This window comes from Arvicanthis niloticus, chromosome 1 (assembly GCF_011762505.2).
Source record: "Arvicanthis niloticus isolate mArvNil1 chromosome 1, mArvNil1.pat.X, whole genome shotgun sequence".
In the NCBI taxonomy this organism is placed as follows: Eukaryota; Metazoa; Chordata; class Mammalia; order Rodentia; family Muridae; genus Arvicanthis; species Arvicanthis niloticus.
The window spans coordinates 17,426,144-17,452,588 of NC_047658.1; the positions used below are offsets into that span (position 1 = coordinate 17,426,144).

At 45.7% G+C, this 26,445-nt stretch overlaps 2 protein-coding genes across 3 annotated transcripts; both read right to left on the reverse strand.

Moving 5' to 3' along the window:
• Positions 1–322: 322 nt before the first annotated feature.
• On the reverse strand, positions 323–8,994 carry LOC117699256 (sialic acid-binding Ig-like lectin 11). Its single transcript, XM_034491123.2, has 7 exons — positions 8,899–8,994; positions 7,176–7,466; positions 5,390–5,671; positions 3,759–4,040; positions 3,517–3,619; positions 1,304–1,438; positions 323–566 (listed from the first exon to the last, which is right to left on the reverse strand). The coding sequence occupies exons 1-6, from the start codon at positions 8,936–8,938 to the stop codon at positions 1,333–1,335; spliced, it is 1,104 nt and encodes a 367-aa protein (XP_034347014.1). The 5' UTR covers positions 8,939–8,994; the 3' UTR covers positions 323–566; positions 1,304–1,332.
• Positions 8,995–13,779: 4,785 nt separating this feature from the next.
• On the reverse strand, positions 13,780–19,959 carry Siglecl1 (SIGLEC family like 1). 2 transcript variants are annotated; one of them, XM_034487716.1, is made up of 6 exons: positions 19,516–19,827; positions 18,027–18,114; positions 17,374–17,655; positions 16,915–17,020; positions 15,978–16,128; positions 13,780–14,511 (listed from the first exon to the last, which is right to left on the reverse strand). In XM_034487716.1, exons 2-6 carry the CDS (start codon positions 18,049–18,051, stop codon positions 14,395–14,397), a joined length of 681 nt encoding a protein of 226 aa, XP_034343607.1. In that variant the 5' UTR covers positions 18,052–18,114; positions 19,516–19,827; the 3' UTR covers positions 13,780–14,394. The 2 variants fall into 2 exon arrangements, with proteins under 2 accessions (XP_034343607.1, XP_034343615.1); XM_034487724.2 differs by having other exon boundaries at positions 14,287–14,511; positions 19,825–19,959.
• Between the last annotated feature and the right edge of the window lie 6,486 nt (positions 19,960–26,445).

The window sequence follows — 26,445 nt, forward strand, 5'->3', positions numbered from 1 at the left end:
TTCCCATGTGGACTCTCTTCTTTCTCTCTCCAGGGCCTTGGGCTGTAGAAGAAACAGGGGCTGCCTTTCCTTGGTGTTGGAAAGTCCAGTTCTTGTTCTGAGTATCCCACTCCAGGGGGTGGACTGGCTTCTTTAATCCTAGGTAAAAGGTGTTGCTCATAAAAATGTCTTAATTTTTATCACTGATTTGATTGATTGATTGATTGATTGATGGATGGATGGATTGAGAGACAGGGTCTAACATAGCCCAAGCTGACCTCCAACTCACCATGTAGCTTGCAATCCTGATCTTTCTGCCTCTATCTTCCAACAGAGCCACCCCCTCAGCTCCTTCTTCCTAATTTCCTTGCTTAAATCCAAACCCTCGACGCCTTAGACTACAATCACATTTGGAGACAAGACTTTACTGAAGTAATCGAGTTCACGTGGGTGGATTAAATTCCAATATAGACTATGACAAGAAATCAGAGTTGAAATGGGGAGGAACAACTATCTTCTTACCTACTAGGAGACTGAGGCAGGAGGATCTCAGAGTTCAAGGTGACCTCGGTTGACTTAGTGAGATCCTGTCTCAAAAAAAAAAAAAAAAAAAAAAAAAAAAGAAAGTTGAGAAAACAGAATGTGGAAGAGTGCTCTTTTCCAATCCCCCAGTGAGGGGCGGGGCCTAGGGGATACTCAGAGCCTTTTGCTAGGAATCCCCAGTGAGGGGCGGGGCTCTTGAGGAGTTCCACTCTCAGAAAGGATCAGAATGAACAAGGCTCTGCAGCCCCAACCTAGAGCTACAGAAAACACACAAAAAGACCAAATGTAAGCGGGGCGAGGAGGAGAATGCAAATGCACCCAGAGATGGTCCTGGGAGGACACAGAAAGGAGACCAACATCTCCAGGTGAAGGGAAGAATCCCTAGGAGAAGCCAGCCATCTGGACACCCCTACTGTGGTCTCGAACCTCCAGAATTAAAGGGGGAAATATCTGTGGCTTGAAGACTCTCATCCTGTGGCAACTCCAGCTGACTTACAAAGCATTTACTCTCAAAGGTCTTTACTGTGGGACAATGCTAGGCCTGAAGCTCCACAAGGTCCTTGCCATGGTCGCTGCAGGGCTCTGCTGTTCCATGGGACCTCGGTGTGAAGAATGTACAAACCCAGACCCACTTCTAGTTAAGACTCTGCCCATCTATTCTGTTCAAGCTGGGACAGGGCTGCAATCGCTGTTCCCAAGGAGTGAGCGCCTTCTGGTGGTTGTGCCTAGGAAGGCTGAGAGGACTTGGGTTGAGTCCCTTCCGCCAGCCAGCGCAGCTTACCCTGAGCCAATGCTAGTGTACTTTCAGCTTCAGACTTCAGCTGGATTGGCTCCTCCCAAAACTGGTTTCTTGAGGACTGGGGCTTCTTTGTTCTTGCAAGTTTGATTTTCCGCCCACCAATTAAGTATCTTCATTCTAAGACAAAAAAAACTTTGTGGTGAATGCTGCGTTCAGCCCCACCCCACTTCAGTGCCGGACACCCTGAGTCCTTTCCATCACTGCTCTTCCCCAAACCAGCCCTGGGCTGCCTCCGAACACCAGGCTCTCTCCATAAGCTGGGTCTGTGAACGGCCCACTCATCTGAAGGAAATCAAACATAGGTTGTCGCGGACTCTCCCCAGCCTCTTTACTGGCCTCCTGGTCTCTAGGCTATTACCTTCCAAGCCCTAGAAACTGCTGTTTTTCTCTGGTCACTGCCCTCCTGAGGTTCCCCATTAACTACAGGACAAAGTCCTTTATGACCCCCATGGAAGTTCCTTTGTGACCCCCATGGCTTTGTGACCCCCATGGAAGTTCATTCTGCTTCTCTTTCATCCCTGTAATCTCTCTCTCTCTCTCTCTCTCTCTCTCTCTCTCTCTCTCTCTCTATATATATATATATATATATATATATATATATGTGTGTGTGTGTGTGTGTGTGTGTGTGTGTGTGTGTGTGTGTGTATACATATATATGTATATATACACACACATATATATACATATATATGCATGTACATATACATACATATTTCTTCCTTTTCTTAAACACTTTTGGCACATGTATGTACAAGGAACTCTCAGGGTTTGTTTTGTGTGTGTGTGCGTGTGTGTGTGTGTGTGTGTGTGTGTTCTATTCAATGGACATAGCAGAGATTACATAACTAGTCACCTGCTTGTGGAGACTTCATAGCTACCCGTGGGCTCTGTCATACACTACACCTCCCTCACCCCAACAGCCAGAGCCAGATTTTTATAGTTGTTCCTTAGTCTCTATCCCTTTCCAGATGAAAAGCCTTCTTTGGCTTCTGTGTGAATTGAGAGAGTAAGATCCAAATTTTTATTTCCTGTCTGAGAACCATACTTCTATTAAAAATGACTGAAAATGGTTTCGAAAGCATTGCCAGAGACCAGGAAGAAGCTGAGTCAAAGGAGGCCTTGGCAACACAATGAATTTCGTAAAATTACACTTCCTTAATTGTGTGTGTGTGTGTGTGTGTGTGTGTAGGGGTGTGTGTAAACATGAGTGTGGAGGCCAGAGGATGACTAGCAGGACTTGATTATTTTTTCCACCATGTAAGCCCTGAGGGGATTAAATTCAGGCCCTCGGGGGTTGGAGGAAAGCACTTTTACTCCGAGCCATCTTTCCAGCCTCATCTTGAATTAATTTGACTTAAAGGAAGTGTGTATCATGACTGCATTCAACAAATGAGAAATGCCCATTTCACTTAAGTCCATGTAAAAATTTTTTAACAAAAAAAAATGCCACAAGAAAAATAAATTGGCATTATGTATGGTATATTTTATGATCCTATTTAATTTAAGCTAGAAATTAACTACAGTTAGTCCTGTAGTACAGGCCTATTATACCAGCTCCTTTGAAGGTGAGAAAGTCCAAGACCAGTGTATTGAGGCTCTGTCTTAAAATAAAAGTATAAAGAGGGTTGGAGATGCAGCTCAGTGGTCTAGCACCTGCCTAGAATCCCCTAGTGAGAGGCTGGAGCATGATTCAATGGTGGAACAATTGTCTAGCATGTTCAAAAGGCTTACATTCAACCTCTGGTATTGAAGAAGAGTGTGTGGAATTTATTAGAAAACTTTGATATTCCTAATAGGTTGAAAATCATAACAGATATCAGAAATGTTTCAGTCAAGTGATAACAGTTCGTAATCACATCTGTGCAATGCAGGTAAATTTATGCTTAATGGGAAATGCATAACCCTAAATGCAAACAGAATGGCTAGACTGTAACGAGGAGTCTATCACAACAGAAACTAAACCAGAAGAAAATGTGATGAAGAAAACGAGCGTCATAAGTCGATGAAAGACCAGTGAGTGGCTCTGTGAATAAAGGAGCCTGCAATCAAGACTGACGCACATGGCAGACGGAAAAAATCAACACACACACACACACACACGCACACACTCTAAAGAGTAAATGTAGTTTTAAAAATTAGTCAACACGGCAGGCTTTAGGGAGGATTTGGTGTTGAATCCCAACTCTGATACTCACACCAGCACAACGAGGAAGAAGAGGAATAAAGCAGACGCTATGGTCCCATACACAATGCCCTGGATTAGTCCTTTCAGGAACACACTGGAAATGGAGCTTTTATCTGAAAGGAAAGGAACGAGAACATTGTCATCCCGAGGCTTCAAACTTTGACTCTCTTCCTTCTGCTCTGTGTTTGTTCTCATCCTGGCCCTCCAGTGCTGGTCTTCCACCCCAGTCACACCAGACCTCTCTCCATGCACCTGGTATCAAGAAGATTCTGGAAGCATGGACTCCATATTTGTTCTTCCCCTCACAGCGAAGTCTCCTAATGATTTCTGGCTCCCACATGAGGTGGATGGTGCTGTTGGTCCAGGGTTCTAGTGTGGTGGAGGTCATGTGTAGGATGGCATCTATGCTCTTCACACTCACAGGGATTCCTCCCACCCACCACTGCACCGAAGGTGTGGGGATCCCATGGAAGGAACAGCTACATGTGAGTGTCCTTTTCAGCAAGCAGGAGTACTTGAGCAGCCTGGCTGGTGCTGTGGGGAAGAAGGGGCAGAGGTCAGAGAGACATCCACACTTTACTTCCTCCAAAGCCCAAATTTGTTTATAATTATGTGTGTCTGTGTATGTTCATGTGAGTACAGTGCCTACAGAGACCAGAAGAGGGCACTAGATCTCCTAGAGCTAGAGTTACTGGTTTAGGCTACTCAACATGGGTGCTAGGAGGAACTGAACTCAATTCTTCTGCAAGAGAGGTGTGGTAGTTTGAATAAGAATGTGCTCCAGAGGATCATGTAGTTGAGCACTGTAGGAGGAGCTAAGGTGGGAAGAGTAAGGGAGGAAGAGGAGGAGTAAGGGAGGAAGAGGAAAAGGAAGAGGAGGAGCTAAAGAAGGAGAGGAGAGAGAGAGGCGAACATGAAGGCGGATGTTCACACATCTCCGCCAGTCAAAGGTAGTTGGTATATCTAGGATGGATATTGAGTCACACTTCTGATTGTATGGGCATCTTGTTATTGATCATTACCAAATATATAAAGTCTTTGGATAATCTAAGCATTAGAGTCTCATTTTTCTACTGGGCCCGTGTGGTTGGCGGGATGGTCTGGGCAATGCCCAGCCTTGCAGAGACAGTGTTAAGATTGGCAGAGCCATCTCCCATTCTGGCGTCTCATGGGTAGCAGGGCTGGTGTTTCTGGGTGGCCGTTTCTAGCTGTGGCGCACTCGTGGCCTCTAGCCACGCAACATGGCACCTGAGCTAGGCAGAGCCGCTGCAGCATAGATAGTTGGCTTGACCAGTGGCCGTTTTTTTAAAAAATAATTACTTCAACAGAACACTCGGTCCCCCAGTCGATGGTGCTATTTGAGGAGGCTTAGGAGGTGTGGCCTTGTTGGAAGTAAATTACTGGAGGTGGGATTTGAGAGTTAAAATTCTTAGGCCATTTCCTCTGTGCTCTGCTTCCTGCTTATGGTAATGGATATAAGCTCTCAGCGCTATGCTCCAGCCCCTAGGTCGGCCATGATGACTCTATCCCTTTGGAACCATGATAAACACTGTCCTTCAAAGGTTTCCTTGATCATGATGTTTTATCACAGCAAAGAAAAGTTACTACAGAAAAGCAACAAACACATGTAATGAGTTCTCTCAGCTGTTTAAGCCATCTCTATAACCCCCTACCTTAAAAGATTTGGAGACTGTGAGAACCAGAGGGGTTCTCCTTCATTTTTGGTGCTTGAATTCCACACCAAACACAGACTTCACTCTTCCTTATGATCTCTCAGCCCTACAGGGTCAAAATATGGCCGCTCTCCTTCAGGACCCGAGACTTTCTCTGGGACCCAACATTTGCCCCAGACTCTAAACCCTGATAGTACCCACAGCACTCACAGACCAGTTGTAGCTTGACCACTTTACTGTTGGACAGGTTATCTAGGGATAGCTTTAAGTGGCATCTGAGAGTGGTGCCCTGGTCCTCAGGTTTTGGGTCAATGGGCAGCACTGAAGAGGGGTGGATGGAGATGGTCGTGTTGGAAGACATGCTGGGTCCTTTCCGGGAGAGAAAAAGAGCTTTGGGCTCTTGGCAGGTGCTTTGAATGGTACAGGTCAAAGTCACAGGCTCTCCAGCCACAGTACTTTCTGGGATGTGAAGCTCTGGGGTTTGGGTCAGGTCTAGAGGAGAGAGAAAAAGTTTATGCTTAGATTAGTGTTTTACAGGTATGTCACTGCATGGCATTTCTGAGTGGAACCCCTGAACTTCTTCCAACGGTTCCACAGAACCTGGGATTGCCATGTTCACATGATGTCTCACTAAGTTCTGCTTTCTACTCCACCTCACCACCAGGCACATGAACATGATGAAGGAGGTTATGCAAGCTTGATCCTGTTGGCTGGATTTTTAAAAAGATTTAAATTACATTATTTGGGCCAAGTCATATGGCTGAGCAGATAAAAACAGTTGCTTCCGGCTCCAACAACCCACGTTCATCGCCAGGACTCACTGTGGAAGAAAGAACAGATGCTCACAAGTTGTGACTTCCACACACACACTGGCATACACATATACACACACACACTGTATTGGTTTGTTTTCTATTCCTGTGATAAAGTCATGACCAAAAGCTACTAGGAAAGGAAAAGGTCTATTTCATCTTACACTTCCATGTCACAGTCCATCATTGAGGGAACTCAAGACAGGAACCCAAGGCAGGCACCTGGAGGAAGGAACTGAAGCAGAAACCATAGAGGAACTCTGTTTATTGGCTTTCTCAGTCTGCATTTTTATACAACCTAGGACCACTCATCTTGGGATGATACCACCCACAGTGGGCTGGGCCATCCTGCACTAGTTATTAATGCAAAGAATGCCTTACAGACTTGCATACGGATGTTAGTCCTAGCCCTCTGCCTTGCTCAAGATGGTCTCTTGTTCTTTGCTGTGAACTTCAGGCTAGCTGAGTTCCCAGGATCCTGCTGCCTCTGTTTTCCATCCTGTCACAGGAACCCTGAGATTACAGATGTGTGTTACCATGCCTTGTTCCATGTGGGTAAGCCTGGAACTCACTCTGTAGCCCAGGCTAACCTTAAACTCCTGGCATTTCTATTACCACTGCTCCAAAGTGCTGAGATTACAAGCACAAGCCACTACTTCAGCTTCTGTCTTTGAAGTTTCTATTCAGAGAGATGGCAACTGTACTTAAAGCATTATATCATTTTACAAACTAAATGGCTAAGGTTTTGTAATGTTTACATTAGTTAGTTAATCTATGTGTGGCCAGGCATGCATGTGGAAGTCAGAAGACATCTTGCAAGAGTCTGTTCTTTTTTTCCATCATGTAGGTCCCAGGGATGGAACTCAGGTCGTTAAGCTTGGTGGCAAGTGCCTTTATCCACTAACCTATCTCACCAGTTCTGGCTGTTTTGTTGTTGGTTTTGTTTTATTTATTTTTTTAACATTTACTTCATTCGTGTGTGTGTGTGTGTGTGTGTGTGTGTGTTCGTGGGTGCGCGTCTGTGTCCCAAGGTTTTATAAAGCCCAGTACCTGATGAAGTAACCTGATCAACATTGAAGTAACCTGATCACCAGCACTAGATTTCCTACTTCCTAAACCACTGAGTGTGTGAGCCTGAACATCACATGACCTGGAGAGTCCAACCTCTACCCTCATGACAGTACCTTTCTGAGCTCCTAGACCCACATAGAGAGAGTCTGTCATGTGTTTTCTTCTGAGCGCATTGTGGGTCAGCAGGATGCAGTATTCCAGCTCCTCTGTGGAGAGATCACCCGTGGGGGCACTGAGCTGGCTGGAACCAAAATGGAAGCTCATATTTTCATTAAGCCTATAGTTCACAATCATGGGATTCCTGAGAGGTGCCTTGGAAAAGTCAACCACACAAGGAACTGTACTGCACAGGCCATCTTCCATTGCTGTCTTCTTAATATCAACCAAAACCGGAGAAAGAAATCCTGTGGGGAGAGATCCAAAATGGAAACCAGTCCCACCTCAAGTTTTCAGAGTCCTGCCTGTCAATCAAAGGGTCACATCATAGTCATTCAGGACAGGTTTTGAATTTGCTCTGGGAAGTCACCTCAGAAGCCCAGAAAAGTCCTTCCTGGTAAGAGGGTTTTTATTAATATGCATCACTGGGTCACATCCGATAGTCTAAGAATCATGTGGTTGATGGCAGAGTCCTTGGGGTTATGCAGTATTGTTTGTTTACAGTCTCTCTAGCTGCTGCTTTCCCCCAAATCATACATGCCCAAAATTCCCTCTGGACAGACAGTCGATATGCATTACAGTTTTGTTAACTCCACACAAGCCTAGGCATATCTGGGAAGAGGGAATCTCAGTTGAAGGATTGTCTCCATCAAACCCGCCTCTGGGCAGGTCTGTGAGGGGGCAGTCTTTTCTTGATCATTGATTCACATGGGGGGGGGGGTGTGATCTAGCCATTCCTAAGCAGATGGGCCTGGATTGTCTAAGAAACAGAGTAAGCCATGGAGAACCAACCAGCAAGCAGCATTCCTCCATGGTCTCTGCTTTTTTATTAAAAGAGAGAGACTACGTGTTCTGCTGGAGATGGGCCTTCTATACCAACCTCCCATCCCTGGACCAAGGCTCAGGGAACATTGTGGAAGAAGGGGCAGAAAGGATGGAGGATGGAGACAGAGGCGAGAGCAGTGACTGCTGTCTTCTAGATGTGACATGGCTCTTGCAGTCATGAGTTCATAGCAGGCGTAGTCACCTGCACAAGATCAAGCCAGCTAAACATGGCACCACGAATGGAGGAGGAGCTACTGACAGCAGTGGGAGGAGTCATTTTTCTTTGTGAGGTGGCTACTGGTAGGCTGTCCATGCTGCAATGGATAACCCCTACCCCATGACCTCTGCACAACAAGAACTGGACTCAGTGGCTTAAAATAAATACACAGGCAGACTTGAAGTTGGGAGAAAGTATTGGGAATGTCCTGGAGGGACTCTGGAGCAGGGACTTGGGTGGATATGACCAAGTCACATTGTATACATGTGTGAAATATTCACACAGAATGAATAAAAATAGTATTTTTTTTAAAAAAAGAACTTAATGGAATAGGACCTGAAGATGTGGCTCGTCTGGTAAGGTGATGACTTCAAACCACCCATCTCCTGTAAGTAATACCAATAAACCCACTGGGTCCCCAAGCTGGACTCTAATGAATTATTTCTCTGGTGTTTGCTCTCTCTGTCTGCGGTGAATAGAAATAGTCTCCTGGGGAAGAAACACAGATATAGAGCCATGTGGTCCTCTGTAATAACAACGTGAACTGCAACTTAGCTGTAGCTCACAGCAAACCATTATTCCTTCATCTTCCCTTTCCACTGTTCCACGATGTGTAACACACGATGTGTGTTACTTACCCAAATACAGCAGAAGCAGGTACGTGAGCCCCCACGGCATCTCAGGGACAAGAGAAAACAAAAATGGCTCCCGCTGCTGACTCTGGCCTCTTACAAAAGGTCCTGTAGGGCATGATTGGGATGGATGAGAACAAGGGTAGCCAAAGAGGCAGGTAGTGGGAGAGGAAATAACATTGCTACTACTTCATGGAGCCCTTTGTCTCTTCAATCCATGTAAAATCTCTTCATCTTGTGAGCTGGGTTCCTCTTGGCAACAGATGCTGGGAGCTTTGAGGTCAGGCATCTTCCCCATGACTCTCTGACAGCCTAACATACCTGCCCTCTTTTCTTTAACCATCTTGTCTGTCTTCTTCCTCCTTCGAGATCTTGGGCACTGGATTCTCTTTAGCCCACAAGGCAGTCTCAAAGTTTGTGATAAGGTTTAAGACTGTTGGGGGACCAGGCATGGTTGTTATGAAGTCACTTTGGGTCTACCTCCACAACTGTCCCCTAATCTACACATGCATGTACACACAGTCACCCTCCACACATATACCCGCACTGAAAATAAAGAAAATAGGGTGAAAAAGTAAATACTGAGAGAGAGAGAGAGAGAGAGAGAGAGAGAGAGAGAGAGAGAGAGATCCCTGAAGCTGTAGTTACAGGTGGTGGTGACCCCTCTGGAATGGGTACTGGAAATCCATCTCAGATCCTCTGCAAAAGCAGTTCTTACTCATAACCACTGAGTCATTTCTCTAGCCCTTATTTTTTACTTTTTCAAACGGGGTCTCATGTAGTACAGGCTGTTCTCAAACTCCCTACATAACCAGACCTGAATCTGAACCTCTGGTCTGCCCATGCCCATTTCCCAATGCTGAGATTACATGTCTGGCTTATCAGTTCAAATCAAAGAGTGGAAAGTTTCTGTGTTGGTTCCAGTAACTCAGGGGTGAATGGCTTCAGGCCAGTCCTGCCCAGCTTTCCTTCTTCTTGCCTGTAAACTGGGAGCTGTTCTGGCTCTCTTTTCTTCGTGAGTCTTGGTATGTGGCCGGGATTGACCTAGCATCCCCTCAGTAGTCCTGTCTAGCTTTAACCTCCTGATACCCCTATTCTTCTCTGGATGCCAGTAGAGACCAGAAAAGGTTATTGGATCCCCTGGAGCTGAAGTTACAGGCAGTTGGGAAGTAAACTCCAGTCCTCAGCAAGAGCTGTAAGCACTCTTAACTGATAAGCCATCTCTCCGATCCCAACAACAACTTGTCCCTCCCTCTAAATAGTCAATTTCTTCTCCAATTCTACCTCCTGGTTTTGGTTTCCTAGGGCTCCGGGCTCCTCAGCGTTCCTCCTCTTCGATATTACAGGGAAGCTTAGCTGAAAGCACTCAGTGAAGGGCTGACTTACAATTATAGATACTAACTGGGGAAGTTAGGTTCTAGAGGGGAAACTGGGCTAGTTTAAGGACACAATGCCCACCCAATGAACCCACAGGAGGAATGATGTTATGTAGACTAGGAGGGACTAAGGTTGAGGAACCCTAACTGACCAACCCAGACACTCGCCACTTGAGAAGCCCCGCCCACAAGGTACCAACGCGCAGGCGCATGCCTGTTCAGAACAAATCAGAGTCTGAAGGTGCCAAGTGAGGGTCAATGGAGAGCGGGGCAACCGAGAGGCAGCAGATTTTCTTCCTCAGAACTGGTCCCTTAGCAATCAAATCAGCTCTACAGAACAGAACCTCTACCAGTTAAGAAACACTTTTTTCTAGACCACCAGGTGCTTCTAGACTCTGCAAGAGCTTGTGCTACCCATCTCTTAAAGGACATTTGTACCTCAGTACCTCCTCAAAGAAGGTGATGGTGATGGATGAGTGGAAGGTATTAATCCAGGAACCAATGCCTGGCCAAGTTTGACTCCCACAGCCTAATAGAAGACATTGTGTGTACCCCTTCGTTTTCTACCCTGTCAATAAGTCATCTATAACCAACCAAACAAGACTTAGGAGGAAGCGACTCTCCTCCCATGTCCAAGCCCTCCCTGCTCTCTTTCCAACGTGGCCCCATCACTCTCTATTTGTTCCTTTTGTTTTGAGATAGAATTTTACTCAGAAAGTTTACCTGCTGCCGGAACTCACTAGGGATCCCAGGATCCCTTAAGCCTCAAGTGCTGGGGTTACAGGCACAAGCCGTGGCTATTCCATCTCTCCTTTGGTCTCCATTTCCTCTTCTTTGCCAACCTACCAACACTCACCTCTCCCACCTCATATTCTGGTTCCTTCCTGAGAGATTTCTATGGAGGAAGCAAGCCCAAGCCAGTTTAGAAGGTTCTGTCTTCATCAATGGTCCATATAGCTGCTTCCTTTGAATTCAAATGGTTATGTTAGAGCAAAGGAAGTAAAACACAAGCCCAGGGAGCTCCTGAAATGTACAAGAGGTACAAGACACTTCCCCCAGTGTGTGCATATATATGTATGTATATAAACATATTTAAATATGTATATAAATATATACATATATATGATTATTCATATACATACACATGCATGTATGTACATATATACATACATATGCCACAATGGCTGCTATACAGGAGACTCTACTACTGCCCTAATTGCCTGCTACTTGTCGAGGGAGCTCCAGGGCCACATCTGTTATGAGTCGTCACTCATCCTAGAGTGGGCTGCGGGGATACAACTGCCCTTGGGTCATCCAGGTTCCTCTTGGTAACTCCTCACCTACACTCACTCCTGTAGCTCGGAGACCTCACTGGTCCACCAAGCTAGATTTGGGTGTTTCTCTGGTTTGCTACTGGTGCTTTCCTTGGGTGAATAGATAGATGTTTCCTGTTCAGGTCTCCTCAGGAAACATCACTCAGCACCTATCTACACACAGATTTACACAGGTAAGGCTGCACTAGGACTGGAGAGATAGCTAAGCAGGTAAAGGCACTTGCTGTGAATCCTGATAACCGGAATTTGAGCCCCAGGGTCCACATGGTGGAAGGAGAGTGCCACTCCGACAAGTTGTCCACTGACCACCACATGTGTATACACAGACAAGGTAAATGAGGTGTAATAAAAAAAATAAAGCCACACTGATGTGAAGTCACTTTTCCAGACTACTAAGCACAGGAGGAAATAGTCCTCCAAGAATGAAGATAAAAGCTAAACTTGGGGTTTGGAGAGATGACTCAGAAGTTAACAGCACGTTCAGCTCTCGCAGAGGACTCAGGTTCAGTTCCCAGTACCTGCATTGTGAGCACAGGCTTGCAACTGCCTGGAACTACAGCTCAAGTGGACCCAGAGCCCTATTAAGGCTCTCTCTCTCTCTCTCTCTCTCTCTCTCTCTCTCTCTCTCTCTCTCTCTCTCTCTCTCTCTATCTCTCACACACACACACACACACACACACCTTTAAAAAATCTAAACTCAGAAGAGTGCTTAGAACTCTACAATTCTGGCCCCTCTAAAATAACCCTGCACCCTCTCACTTTGTTTTGCAGTCTTGACCTTACAGCATCTCCCTAATCTGAGCCCACAGCCTTCTGCTCCCTCTGGGTCACTCACATGTTAGGTCTCAGTACCACCGTTCCTTTCTCTTGAGGTGCCTTCTCCGTTCTTTTTCATGGTATTCTGCCCACTCTCTTCCTACCACTTCCCCACATTTCATAAAATTAATTTGTGTGTCTATTTTATGAGTGTACGGTGTATGTGCACTAGTTGATGCATAGCACGGGAGCATACCTGTGTGGCATTGTCTTGTTGATATACAAGGGGCCAGACATGAGAGTGGCAGTATGTCTAGACAAGGAGATCCTGAGATATATAAGAAAGTGAGCTAAGCATGAGCCTGTGAAGGAGCCAGCAAGCAGCATCCCTCCATAGATTCACTTTGAGTTCCTGCCTTGACACAGTGATGGATGCCACTTGGACGTGTGAGCCTAGCAGAGCCCTCCCTCTCCAAGCTGCTGTCAGTCCGAGTGTTCTATCACAGTAACAGATGGAAACTACAACATAGCTTTCCAAAGTACCAATGTACACAGCACCCATCTTCCTGTCAGCAACTCTAATATCTATTTGGCCAGGTCGGACACATCGGAATCTTTTCTTCGGTCTTTGGGATGAATACAAATTTCCTCTATGTTGGCATTTAGTCTAGGCTTCACCCAACAGTTACCTGGCAACAGCCAGGTGTGCCTGACTCACTATAAAAGGGGCTGCTTGCCCCCCCCCTTGTGCTCTTGATCCCTTCTCTTCTCCTCTTGCTCCTGCTCCTTACCCTCTCTCTCCCCCATTCTCCTCCCCACCCTGTCTGTCCACATGCTCATGGCTGGCCTCTACTCCTCTCCTTCTCCCTCTCCCTCTTCTTCTCCTTCTCCCTCTTCTTCTCCCCCTCCCCCTTCCTCTCCCTCTCCCTCTCCCTCTCCTTCTCCTTCTCCCTCTCCCTCCCTTTTCCTCTCCCTCTCCCTCTCTCTGTCTCTCTGCCTTTCTCTGCCTCTACTCCCTCAACTCCCTTCCCCATGCCCAGAATAAATTCTATTCTATACTATAACATTGTGTGGCTGGTACATCAGGAGGAAGGGATGCCTCAGCATGGGCCAGTAGAGGAAACTCCTTCCCCCACATCTTAACAAGCCTCCACCAAACATATCCCTGGTTTCTCTTTCTTTTTATAAAACACAACACTTTACATCTTCCCAGGAAAGTCATAAAGCACTAAGAGACATTACAGTATTCACCTAAGTAGGCTTATTGCCTGTCTTACCTCTGTCCCTCCCAAAGACACCACACACACACACACACACACACACACACACACACACACACACACCATATCTCTCACGCTGAGAACAATCTTTCTCTATAGATCTGCTCATTCCACTGTTTTGCTTCAAACCTTGCAACAGTTCATAATGAATCCATTCATTTATTCAAGTACTTCGCAAACAGTTCTGCATGCATTTTATATTTTAGGCACCATTCCCAGTACTGATGACACAGAGAGGTTTCTGTGACAGGCACGTTCCTGTTCCTGAGGAGTTGGAGTTCTAAGGATGTGATCCCATGACATAATGTTTTAACTTTGAATTCGAATTTATCATGGCATATTTTCTCCACCTGTGTCTCTGGGTACCACTTTTCACAACCTAGTCTCCACTCAAGTATACTTTATGTGAACATACCGAAATTTAAGGTAGAGAGATAGGGGTGGGAGTTCACCTGCTAAGCACTGTCTGTCTGTCTCTGTCTTTGTCTCTGTGTCTTTGGGCATCTGTGAAACTGGTCATGAAGAAAGGAATGAAAATCCCTTGTTTCACAGTGCCATGTGCATTTTCCTCTCCTGGGATTTTGCCCCAGAGTGAGACATGAATCTTTTGGTTCACACAAATAACAAATCAACTAGGTGACCTGAAAGTCCTGACGTCTCCCAAGGCCCAAGAGTCGGCTTCGTACCTTGAAGTGTACGGGATGGATAGAGACTAAGAATGCTTAGTGAACTCAGATTCTCAGGACCTCAAGTTTATTATGGACTTAGGGCTTCTGGGGTCTCCATGGGCTTTTGTAATTCCTCGGGTAATGGGAACTTTGTATGTGATGCAGTTTCCATGGTCTTCCTTGGCTTCAAGTTATCTTCCTTTTCCTGGAAGGTGAGAAAGGGGGGAGGGGGGGAGGCCATGTAACTGATTTACAGGGAAGGATCCACACCTGAAGATGAATTCTAAGTAAACATGAATCAAATGGTTGCTTAACTATCATCACAATACCTTGGCTGGAGCCTTCAAATTCTCTTTTTTCCCTCTGGCCTCTCCCTGGTACAACTAGGGACTCCCAGAAGATCCCTCAGATTCCCGAGACATGCATATGATGTCCTTAGGCAAGTTTTTCCACCATGAGCTTTATCACCCTGACCCTCTGACTTGGTTTTCTTTCTGTGAGGGCACTTCTCCCTATCAGCTTAGTGAGTCTCTGAGGGCCAAGGCTGAGTCTGACCCATCCCTGGGACCTCACACTGCACAGCCCGCAGATTAGGAAACACTGCAGGAAATACTGGTAGGATTAAAGAGATGCCTTGTATTGGTTCCTTTTCTTATTGCTGACCAAATAAATACCTGAAGCATAGGAAGGGAAGGTTTACTCTGGCTCACAGTTTAAGAAAACATACAGCCCACTCATGTGGGGTGCTAGCAAGAAGAGTATGAGACAACTGGTCACACTGAGTCTCCAGTCAGGAAGCAGATAACAGACAGACAGCTGTCCTGCTGACAGCTAACACTGAGCATCACAGACTGTATCCTTGAATCATGAGCCAAAACAAATCTTTTAAGTTACTCCTGTAAGATATTTGGTCACAGAGCTGAGACTTAAGGACTACCTAGTCTCCAAGCACTTGGTCAAGACTTGAGCCTGAGGCTGAAGGTGGCTGCTGCCTGCTGAACACCAGAGGACAAGCCTGTGGTTTCCACTCTGATGCTACCACTACTGCTGGGTAGTGTGTGAGTGGAATTAATCCACTTCACAATGGGGATTCAGTGTGTGTGTGTGTGTGTGTGTGTGTGTATTGTATATGTGTCTATTGTGTGCATATGTATATACCTGTGTGTATGGAGTATGTGTGTGTATGTATGTGTGTATGCATGTACGTGTCTGTGCATGTGTGTATTATGTGCAGATGGTCAGTAGTGTATGTATATGGATGTGTGTATGTAGTGTATATGGCATGCATGTATAGTGTGTGTACACACATGTATGTGATATTTATGGTGTGTCTGTGTGTGTCTGTGTGTGTGTCTGTGTATGATATGTTTATGGAGTGTATGGGTGTGGCATGTATAGTGAGTCTGTGTATATGTGTGTGTGCTGCATGTGTGTGTGATGTATATGGACTGTGTTTTGATAGTTTTAATTATTCTTTAAACTATGTATCTTAATTTATTCCATGAGGCTCTTGGAGTCTCAACTTCAGTGCCTGTAAAACAATCTGCAAGCTCACTGGGCCTTATACAGGCTACAAGCTGGGCAGCATCTCTCCAAAGCAGCATGCAAGCTTTCTCCCACTAATATACTGTTCTGCTGACTGGATTCCTTTTGGGAGGAAGGAGCACTCACCGACAACTGATCCTCGGAGGGTAACTTAGTTCTGGATTTCCTAGGCTTCTTGGGCTTCACACAGGATCCCTGGTCTGTTCCAGCTGTAGAGTCCTTCTGTGATCTCATCTGTGCACACTTCTTTGCCTGCTTTGTCCTGAGAAGTTTCACTCTAAGGAAATGTGTTTCTGATCAGCTCCTCTCTGCATCCCCACGTGGGCTCTGGTTTTCACCAGCATCCAAGCCTGCAGTCTCAACAGCTTGCCAACTTGCTGTTTTATCTAGGGACAGCCACCCAACTCCTCTGCAAGTTGTTCTTTTAACTTCTGAGCCATCTCTGCACTTTCTTGTCGTTTGTTTGTTTGTCTGTCTGTCTGTCTGATTGATTGATTGATTGATTATTGAGAAAGAGTGTCATGTATCCTCCTGAGCCAGCCTTGAACTCACCACATTAAAAATGACCTTAAACTTCTGATCTTCCTGTCTCCGCCTCCTGAGAGCTGGGAATATGGGCACACACTATCACACTTAGATTATGCAGTGCTGGGGATTGAACCCATGGCCCCATGTATGTCAGGCAAGCACTCTACCACCTGAGTAATATTCCTGGCCTGCATTTGCCTTTAAACCCACCTTCTCTTCACGCTGTACCCCTTCAATCCTCTCCCCCTCCCCCTGATATACAGCCACCCAGTCCCAATTACCACCCTTCTCGCTAGGATTAGAGGGGGGTCAGGCTCTTATGATGGCATTAGTGACTTTATGAGAAAGGGTGCCTGCTCTGGCTCTCACCTTGTGATATAGCAAGAAAGCCCCTGCTGGATCTAGAAGCCAGCACTATGCTCTTACACTTCCTCAGTCTCTGGAGCCCTGAGATAACTAAACCTTTGTGTTCCATAAATTAGCTCATCTCAGTTGTTCTGTTGCAGTAACAGAAAACGAGCTAAGACATACTCACATGGAGGGGAGGAGGCAGAGAAAAAGTAGTGTGATTGCCAAGGCTGCATAGACAACACCCCGTAGCAGAGCTTCCAGGAAAATCTGGGGAGCCAAAGGGCCTCTTCCTGGAAGTAGAAGACATTTCAGTAAGGCTTTCATTATATAAGTAAAAAAAAAATCTCTAAATGACATTTATTTGTGTGTGTTGTGGGGGGCATTGCGTGCAGCACAGTATGCATGTGGAGGTCAGAGGACAAGTTGCAGGAGTCTGTTCTCTCCTCCCACCGTGTGGCACCTGAGGATTGAACTCAGGCTGTCAGCCTTGGCAACAAGCATCTTTCCCTGTTGAGCCATCTTGCACTCCCTCAGGAAGCAAAGACCTCAGATTCAAAATCCAAGATGTGCCCCCTCTTCTGGCCTCAGTGCCAGGCCCTCCCTGTTCACTGCCCTCACCCAGTCTCCAAGTCCCCACACTCACTCGACATCAGTAGGATGCTCAGACCATGGATACCATGTTGGTTCTTTCCCTCACAGAGAAGAACTGTGCCCATTTCTGGGTCCTTGGCCAGGCTGAGGGTGCTGTTGTCCCAGGGACCAAGTGTGGTAGAGGTCACCTGGAGGTGGCCATGTCCACTATTCACATCCACAGGGGCACCGTCCACCCACCACTGCACGGAGGGTGTGGGGACCCCATGAAAGGAACAACTGCACTGCAATGTCTTCTCCACAGCACAGAAGGAGTTAAGCAGTCTGGCAGGCTCTGTGGAAAGGGAGGGTCAGGAGTCAGAGGTCAAGGTTCAGGAAGGAGACCTACCTTTCCTTTTACATCTTCCTTCAGGACCCAGCCTTCTTTTCTATGTTTGCCACACTGGGGGTGAAACTCAAAGCCTCCCACATGCTAGATAATGCTTTACCACGGAGCCACACTCCTAGGTCCTCAATGGAGGGAACTCTAGGCAGGTGCTCTCCTGCTGAACTATGTTCTCAGTGCCTTCCTGGGGGATTCTAGACACAGAGATGGTGTCTAATCCAGAATGACTCTCTGTCCTGTACACCCTTCTCTCCTCTTTCTTCACAGTCCCATCTGCAGCTTCCCCAGACAGCTCTAGAAGGGCTGCTCATCTGACGTACCGAGCTGTGGATGTGGCAGCTCCATACGTAACAGCAAGAATTCCCAGGCATACAGTACTATTCATCGTCGGGAGTGAGGTGACGGCAACTGAAAGAAGATGAGGAGGTGGGTGAGCAGGTACTTGAGACCCTCTTGGTCATCCCAAGCATCGGATGATGCGGAGAAGCAAGAATTAAGTGGGACAGGATGCCCAGTCGTATCTAGGGGTAGGGGACATCCACTGAGATCCCCTGTGAAGCCCTGATACTGTGTATTGGGCTATTTCAAGCTCTCAAAATCTAGTAGGATTCATGGAAGGATGGTCCACTGTGCAGGGATGGGATCAAGACGTGTGTCTCTTTGGAATTCTTCCACTGGGGCTATTTAAGAAATGGCCAGGTTGGGAATGACTGTGGACCAGGTGACCATGGAAGAGGCCTCGGTCGTTATTGAGAACGAATGGTGTGCTGGAGTAGAAATGTGAGGGACAGGGGACAGGATTCAGAGGGGTGGGTAGAATTCAGGCTTCTTGGTGTTCCTTGCACTGTCCAGAAATGAGTCTGAGTAAATCAATCAGAAGTTTATAGCCAGATGCGGTGGCTCACACCTGTAATCATATCACTTGGAAGACGGAAACAGGAAGGTTGCTGTAACTGGCTGTAGAGACCAGGCTTGTCTCTGGCTCCCGAGTACCAGGATTACAGAAAAACCAACCAAGAATGATTGTTCCTACCCTTCACCTCCACAGAAAGAGGACGGTACACAGGTTTCCTGGTCACAAACGCTCCTTGTGTTCACACTGAACAAGGGCCTCATTTCTGTACTGTCGACTTTCTTCTTTCTTTGTTTGCCAACTTAAAACCTCACTCTGGATATTGGAATAAACCCAATCTGCATCCTGGCCAAGCTTTGCCGGTAAATCACCACACCACTCTCATCAGACATCATCCCATCTCCAACTTTGTTTTCAGCTTCACATCACATGGGTGGGACTTGCTGCTGGAGAGGTAGGGATCGATCTGGCTTCATAATTCTGAGTTTTTCCTGCTCTCCTCTGCCAGGCTTGAAGGAGTATATCTGAGAAGGCTCCTTGTGGATGCCTTCCTGGTTTTCCTTTGCTCATCACTTCTTCTCATTTTACTTCATGTCTTGTTCTCAAGGCTCCACAAAATTATTTTCCCTCAGCACACTTCTATCTGTCTGTCTCCTAAGCCTCTGGCTAGCATGTGCTCTCCAACTGTTAGAATTGTTTACTTTCTTTGGTTAATTTACATGGAGTCTTACATAGCCCAGGTTGGCCTTTCTGTGTAGCCGAGGATGAACTTGAAATCCTGATTCTCCTGCCTCCACCTCCCAAGAACTAATTAGTGTGTAATTAGAATTAACTTACCAAGAGACTAGAGGGAGCCTAATTAATGTATTAACCTAGCAGTTATGACAGATATGGATTACTGGATTACTGATTTACAAAGCTAGCTCACATGGCCACTAAATCGATCATTAACTCACAGGCTTCTTGTTTGTTCTATTAGTAGAATGGTGATCTGCTAGCTTCTTTTCAGGTTAACCTGGTGACACATTGAAGATGACTGAGGGGGTGACAGGATGAAGAAGAGCGTGACAGAGACAGGACAAATAAGTGACAGAAGGGTGACAGGTTGACTGGGTGACCAAGGGGAGCAAGATGAACAGCTGACCAAGTACTGAGGACTGACAGGCTGACTAGCATAGAAAGAGGCACCCGGCGAACCGACTGGTGTGCAGTCGCTCTCTGCCGAGCCAGAATTGGCTTTGGAAGAACCAAGGAGCTCGAGGTACCTCGGTGCTGAGGTTGCCGAGCAGCCTAACCGCTCTGTGGTTGCCTCGTGAGAGGTCCAAGGATGCTACTGGCTGAGGACTGCTTGACTAAAGGAGAAACTTCACGTCCCCAGAAGAAGCTCATCAGGAACAAACAACATCCATGCACAAGAATTCCATAGACCCTCCCACAGGCCCAGGAGGCCCGTCATCTTCTGTCTGCCAGGCTCTAGCCACAAGAGGGCTGCATGGCAGTCTCTGCAGTTCTGCGGGAAGGGGGCGGGGGGGGGGGGGAAGAGTATGCGCACGCGTGCATGTTTGTTAGTGACCTGGTGAAGTATAAGCATCTTAGCCAACAGCCAATGAATGGCTGCGCTCCTATGCTACAGCCAATCAGCAAGGTTATGATGCACCAGCCCCCCACAGTCAGGAGCTGAAAGGTGCATGTCCCGCCCCTTTTTGTGGTGGCTCTGGGCCAATCAGAAGCTATTATGAGCCACTGAGGCCTTTGGTGACCACTCTCATGGAATCACACCTTGGCCTCCGATCCTGCTTGCTTCCTTTCCTGTTGGTAAGCCCTGCTTCATTTTCTTCTACTCTCCTCATTACACATGCTTTCTGACCCATTTCACATTTTCAAAAATGCTTTCTTTAAAATTTATTTTCAAAAATGCCTTTTTAGCTAAAAGATTACACTAAAGTATCTTTAGTATTTATTGACTGCCTCACCAAGACTACACACCTTGCAGTTCTTGTCACATTTTGTTGTTTTTGCAATTGTCTCTCTGGGTGGAAATACTGACTATGCTTCATACACAACGAGTATCGCTTTAGTCACAGGCGGGGTGAAGGAGCAGGACATCAGGTTCATGTGCTACGTCTGTGCTTAACTTTCTAAGATGCTGTCAAGTGAATGAACTCTTTACATCCTGCTCCATATCCATGCCACACGTGGTAAGAATCATTTTATAAATTTAGCCGTTCTGGGGTGTGTGTGTGTGTGTGTGTGTGTGTGTGTTACTGGCTCACTGAGATTTTAATTTGCATTTGCCTCAGGATCAATATAACATTATCTTATATTCTGTATTTTTAACTTATTTATTTACTTTACATCCCAGCTGCAGTTTCTTTTCCCTCCCCTCCTCTCGGTTCTCCCCCTTCCTCTCCCCCTCAATCCTCTCCTCCCCTTCTCTCTTCAGAAAAAGAGAAGCCTCCCATGGATATCAACCAGCCTTGGCATATCAGTAGGACTAGATGCTTCTTCTCCTATTGAGGCTAGACAAGACAGCACAGTGGGGGGAAAGGGTCCCAAAGGCAGGCAACAGCATCAGAGACAGCCTCTGCTCCGTCTGTCAGGAGTCCCACATGAAGACCAAGCTACACAACTGTTACATATGTGCAGAGGGCCGAGGTCAGTCCTATGGACGCTTTCTGGTTGGCAGTGTGGTTTCTGTGAGCCCCTATGGGCCCAGGTTAGTTGATTCTGTAGGTTTTCTTGTGGTGTCTTTGACCCCTCTGGCTCCTAAAATCCTTCTTCCCTCCTTTTCTGCAGGATTCCCCGAGCTCTGCCTAACGTTTGGCTGTGGGTCTTTACATCTGTTTCTGTCCCATTGCTGGGAGAAGCCTCTCTGATGACAGTTGTGCTATGCTCCTGTCTGCAAGTACAACAGAATATCAATCACTAGCAGTGTCAGGGGTGGGCTCCCTCCCATGGGATGTGTCCTGCACTGGACCACTCACTGGTTGGCTGTTCCCTCAATTTCTGCTCCATCTTTATCCCTTCACATCTTGTAGGCAGAACAAATTATAGGTCAAGGGTTTTATGGCTGGGTTAGTGTCCCTTCCTTCCACTGGAAGTTTTGCTTGGTTACAGGAAATGGCCAGTTCAGGCTCCATGTTCCCCACTGGTAGGAGTTTTAGCTAGGGTCACTCTCGTGGATTTCTAAGAGTTCCCATTGTCCAAGGTTTCTAGCTCATTTTAGAAATGCATCCCCTCCAATTCCAGCTGGCTCTCCAAGTACTCTCGTCCTGTGTCCCCACCCCTCCCCCACATAGCTCCTCCTGCCATCCATCCAAAATGTCAATTTTATTTTTTCTTTCTGAGTGAGATTCACACATGTCCCCTTGAGTTAGCTGATTCTGTAGGTTTTCTTGTGGCTTGACCCCTCTGGCTCCTACAGTCTTCCTTGTTACTCAGATTCTTTGGGTCTGTGGATTGTAGCATAGTCATCCTTTATTTATGGCTAATCCCACTTGTGAGTACATACCATGTTTGTCTTTCTGGGTCTGGGTTACCTCACTCAGGATGATCTATCTATCTATCTATCTATCTATCTATCTATCTATCTATCTATCATCTATCTATCTATTCATCCATCTACCTATCTTCTTTCTTTTTTCACTTTATATCCCGATCACTGTCCTTCCTTCTGGTTCCCCCTCCCACAGCACCTACCCCTACTCCCCTTATCCTCTGAGAGAATGGAACCAGAACTCCCAGCCCCCAGGAGTCCCCTAACTCTGTCACATCAATCTCTGCAGGGCTAGGTGCTTCTTCTCCCACTCAGGCCAGAAAAGACAGCTGAACTAGGGGAATGGATTCCACAGACAAGCAAGAGCTTTAGAGATATCCCCGACTCCAGTTTGTGACCCACATAAAGACCCAGCTGCACATCTACTACATATGTGCTGGGACCTAGGTCCAGCCCTTTAATGGTCTTTGGTTGATGATTCAGTCTCTAAGAAGCCTCAAGAGTTTATCCAGTTTAGTTGACTCTGTCGGTCTTCCTGTGGAGTTCCTATCCCCTTCAGGGACTTATTTTGTCGTGTGTGTGTGTGTGTGTGTGTGTGTGTGTGTGTGTGTGTGTGTGTTTGCATGTGTGTCATGTGAGTCTAAGTGCCTGGAGAAGCCACAAGATAACATCAGACCTTCCGAAGCTGGAGTTCCATGGTATTTTAGGCCAATTGATGCAGGTAATAGAAACCAACTAGAATCTTCTACAAAAAAACCAAGTAAGTTTTAAATGATTGTAGAATTAGGCAGCATTAGTAGCAGTATCATGTAAGACAAGAATGTAAAGTCTCAATTTAAAACCCTCCTATTCTTCCTATTCCTGTATAAACAGTATTGAATTTTCTTTTTAAACCAAATTTAATGGTACTTAAGGTCAGAGAAAACAACTAAGAAAAGCATGAATGGAGAGTCTGGAGAGACAGCTTAGTGGCTAAGATCACTGGCTGCTCTTCTAGAGATGCCAGGGGATCTGTCTGTAAATCTAGTCCCAGGGGATCTGACACCCTCTTCTGACCTCTGTGGGTACTGCATGCACATGGTGTGCAGACATAGATGGAGGCACTCATTCATATAAAAAATAAAATAAATCATTAGAAATATGAGTGGGAAGTAAATGAATAACAGCACAATGAACAAAACCAGGCAGGGGAGCTGGGCATGGTGACTCAAACTTGTAAGGGCAGCATATGGGTGACGAAGGCAGGATTGCCATGAGCTCCACATTGGCCTGGGCTCTAGTGTGAGACTCTGTCAGAAGCCATCTAGGAGACGCTAAAGGCTAGTAGGTGAACTTCCAGAGATGGTTCACTGTGGAACTTTGATGAATGAGCCCTTGGAGGCAAGGCCTGAGGGACAAGTCTCAGGATTTGATTCCTACTATTGATACGCCTTTCCTGTCATTACTAAATTAGTCTAACAATCTCTGCACATTAGCCCACCCTACTGTGCAGATCATTGAAGAGTACTGTCTTGTAGTGATGCTATTCAGAAAAATAGATGATTTCTTCATTCCTAATGATGATTCTAGAAGAATTCCTAAGAGTATACTAGCAATTATTAAGCCCTTATAATAAGGACTGCAATTAGAGCCCTCTGTAATATGATAGCTGCAACTGGGACTCTGCAATTCTTCTCATGTCAAAAGCTAATTGCACCAGATGGGAAGCAGGCACACAGATTTACTGTTTAGGATTACGTTCCTTTAGTCCATAAAAACAACTACCTAAAGGCTGTAAAAGTAACGAACTACTTATTGTAGGTGAGAGGACAGGAGATAAAATATTGACTAGGTTTATCTATATAAAACTTTAGTGTTAACTTAGACATAAGAATTATATAGTTTTAGACTCTCAATGAACCTGTGGAACAAGTAACAGATAATAAGTGTCTAGCTAGATAACTAGTCTTCATGGAAACTCATGTACACATCTCTGTTGTAAACTTCTCATTCGATTTATGATTTAAATTTACATTTAAACTTGTGCTGAACTTTTGATTACTGGAATGGCATGTGATCATGTGTCTTGGGAAAGTACAACACTAGGAACGATGATGTTAGGTAATCAGAACACAGAATACGGAAAGAGAATTAGAAACCAAGGCAGATGGTAGAAGGCAGAAGAAGGATGGAGAGAAAGAAAGTAGAAACAAAATAGACGCTTTACAGAGGTGAGGAGCCAAGCAGATGGGGAGAGATGAAGGAGAGAGCAGAACTGAGTAGATGTAGGGAGAAAATATAAGAAAAGCACAGTAGAAGCAATATGGGAGCAGCAGAACATAGAATATAACAGGGGCTGAGGCGGAGAGAGATGAGACTGAGGAGCTGCAGGGAAAGCAGAAACCAGCCAGCACACTTCTTACAACGAGATCGTTTATTTAACTTATTTAGCAATAAAAGGGTATGTTGTGCCCTCCCTCGACTAGCAAGGAAAGACGGGAGCAACTGGATCCTTCTCAACACCTTTATTGAAGCGCTTCATTCATCATTTACCCGGGGACCTTGAACACCCGGAGGGAGCTGCTTATATGCTCAGCCCTGGTGGGAGGGTGCGCGTGGAGGAGCACGATTGGTCAGAATTGCAGTGTTTCATAAACATATCCCACTCGGGAGGGGTTGGCACCAAACTGAGTTGGCCCAAGGGTGATCGCATGCGCAGTGCACTTGTTTACCAGTAGATCATACCAAGGCCAGCGCCATCTTGACCAGCCGAGTCGGGGCGGCAGCCTACAAGGGTACAAGATTTTTTTCTTTCTCTGGGCAATAAAGGTTGGAGCTTATTTTTAATCCAGAATGAGTGAGTTCTTTTTGCACTAAATCAATAAAATCTGCTCGTGAAAGCCTTTTCTCTTTCCGTGTGTGTGTGTGTGTGTGTGTGTGTAAGTATGTAAGTTGATGAGACAGATTGCTGGGCCAGACTAATAAGTATGATATAATGAATGTGTATGTTTGAATATGTGTATGAATGTATGTGTGTTTGTGCATATTTGCTTGGGTAAAAGATTTTCCTGTTGCTAGTGTGACTCTCTTCTGGTTCAATAAAAGGTTTCTTGCTCCAAGCCTCTCTTTTCTGGCCAGTGAAAGGTGAGGCTTCTGGGCAAGAGAGAAAGGAGCCCTAGCAATTAATCCTTTAATTAATCCCCCTGCTGTTTAACAATAGACAAGGAGACAAGGAACCGATCAGAAAAGGAGAGAACCATACACCACACACACACACACACACACACACACACACACACACACATCATCCAGCTTAATTTGACCAATGATGTCAAGCGCTGAGATTGATGAACCCTTCCCCAGTCTACCCTGTATGGTGGTGCAGAAGCTAGAATTGGAGCAGCTTGTCAGAGGAAGTGGTACTTGATCTAAGTGGATCTAAGTTGATTTTTGTATATGACTGACAGGTCTAGTTTCATTTTTCTGTGCACTGATATGTGTCTTTTTTTTTTTTTTTTGAAAGAGGCTTACTTTTCTCCAATGTATACTTTTTACTTCCCTGTCAAAGATCAATAGCTGCGGGCTGGAGAGATGGCTCAGCAGTTAAAAGCACTGGCTGTTCTTACAGAGGATCAAGGTTCAAGTCTCAGCACCCACATGGTGACTTACGATTGCCTATAATTCCAAGTCAGCAGATATGAAGCTGCCTTCCAGCCTATGCAAGCAGGGTGATCTCATGTGCACAGACATCCATGCAGGCAAAAGTTACACATAAAATAAAAATTTAAATTAAAAAGTTGTCAGCTGTTGTTGTGTGGTTTCTGTCTGGACTTTGAAAAAACAGTGCCATCACACCTCCGACAGGACTCTTATTCCTCAGGGTTGCATTGACTATGTAGGGTATTGTGTGCATTGGTATGACTTTTTGGATTTAAAAAACATTTTTATGTGAGAAGAATAGAGTTTTCATTTTGATTGGTATGCACTGAGGCTGTAGATTGTTTTTGGTAGGGTATCTATCCTCAGAGATTATTTCTTATGAGGAGGTCTTTCTGATTTCTCTTCTTTTCCTATATTTCTTTAGTATTTTAGAGTTTTCATATACACATCTTCCACTTCCTCAGTTAAGTTTATTCCAAATACTTTTTAGGCGACTGTGAATGGCATTGCCTCCCTGATTTCCTTTTTTACTGCATCTGTCACCGGTACATAGGAATGCATCTCTAGACTGTGTCTCTAGAAAACCATTATCAGGAGGTGGTAGAGGTGACTTGGTGGGTAAACTGAGGACCTGCATTTGGATTCCCAGCACTCACATAAAGTTACATGTGACAGTATGTAACTCTCATCAAAATACTGAAGGTCAGAAAGAGGTGACCCAGGGGCTTGCTGGCCAGCCAGTCTTGCCTAA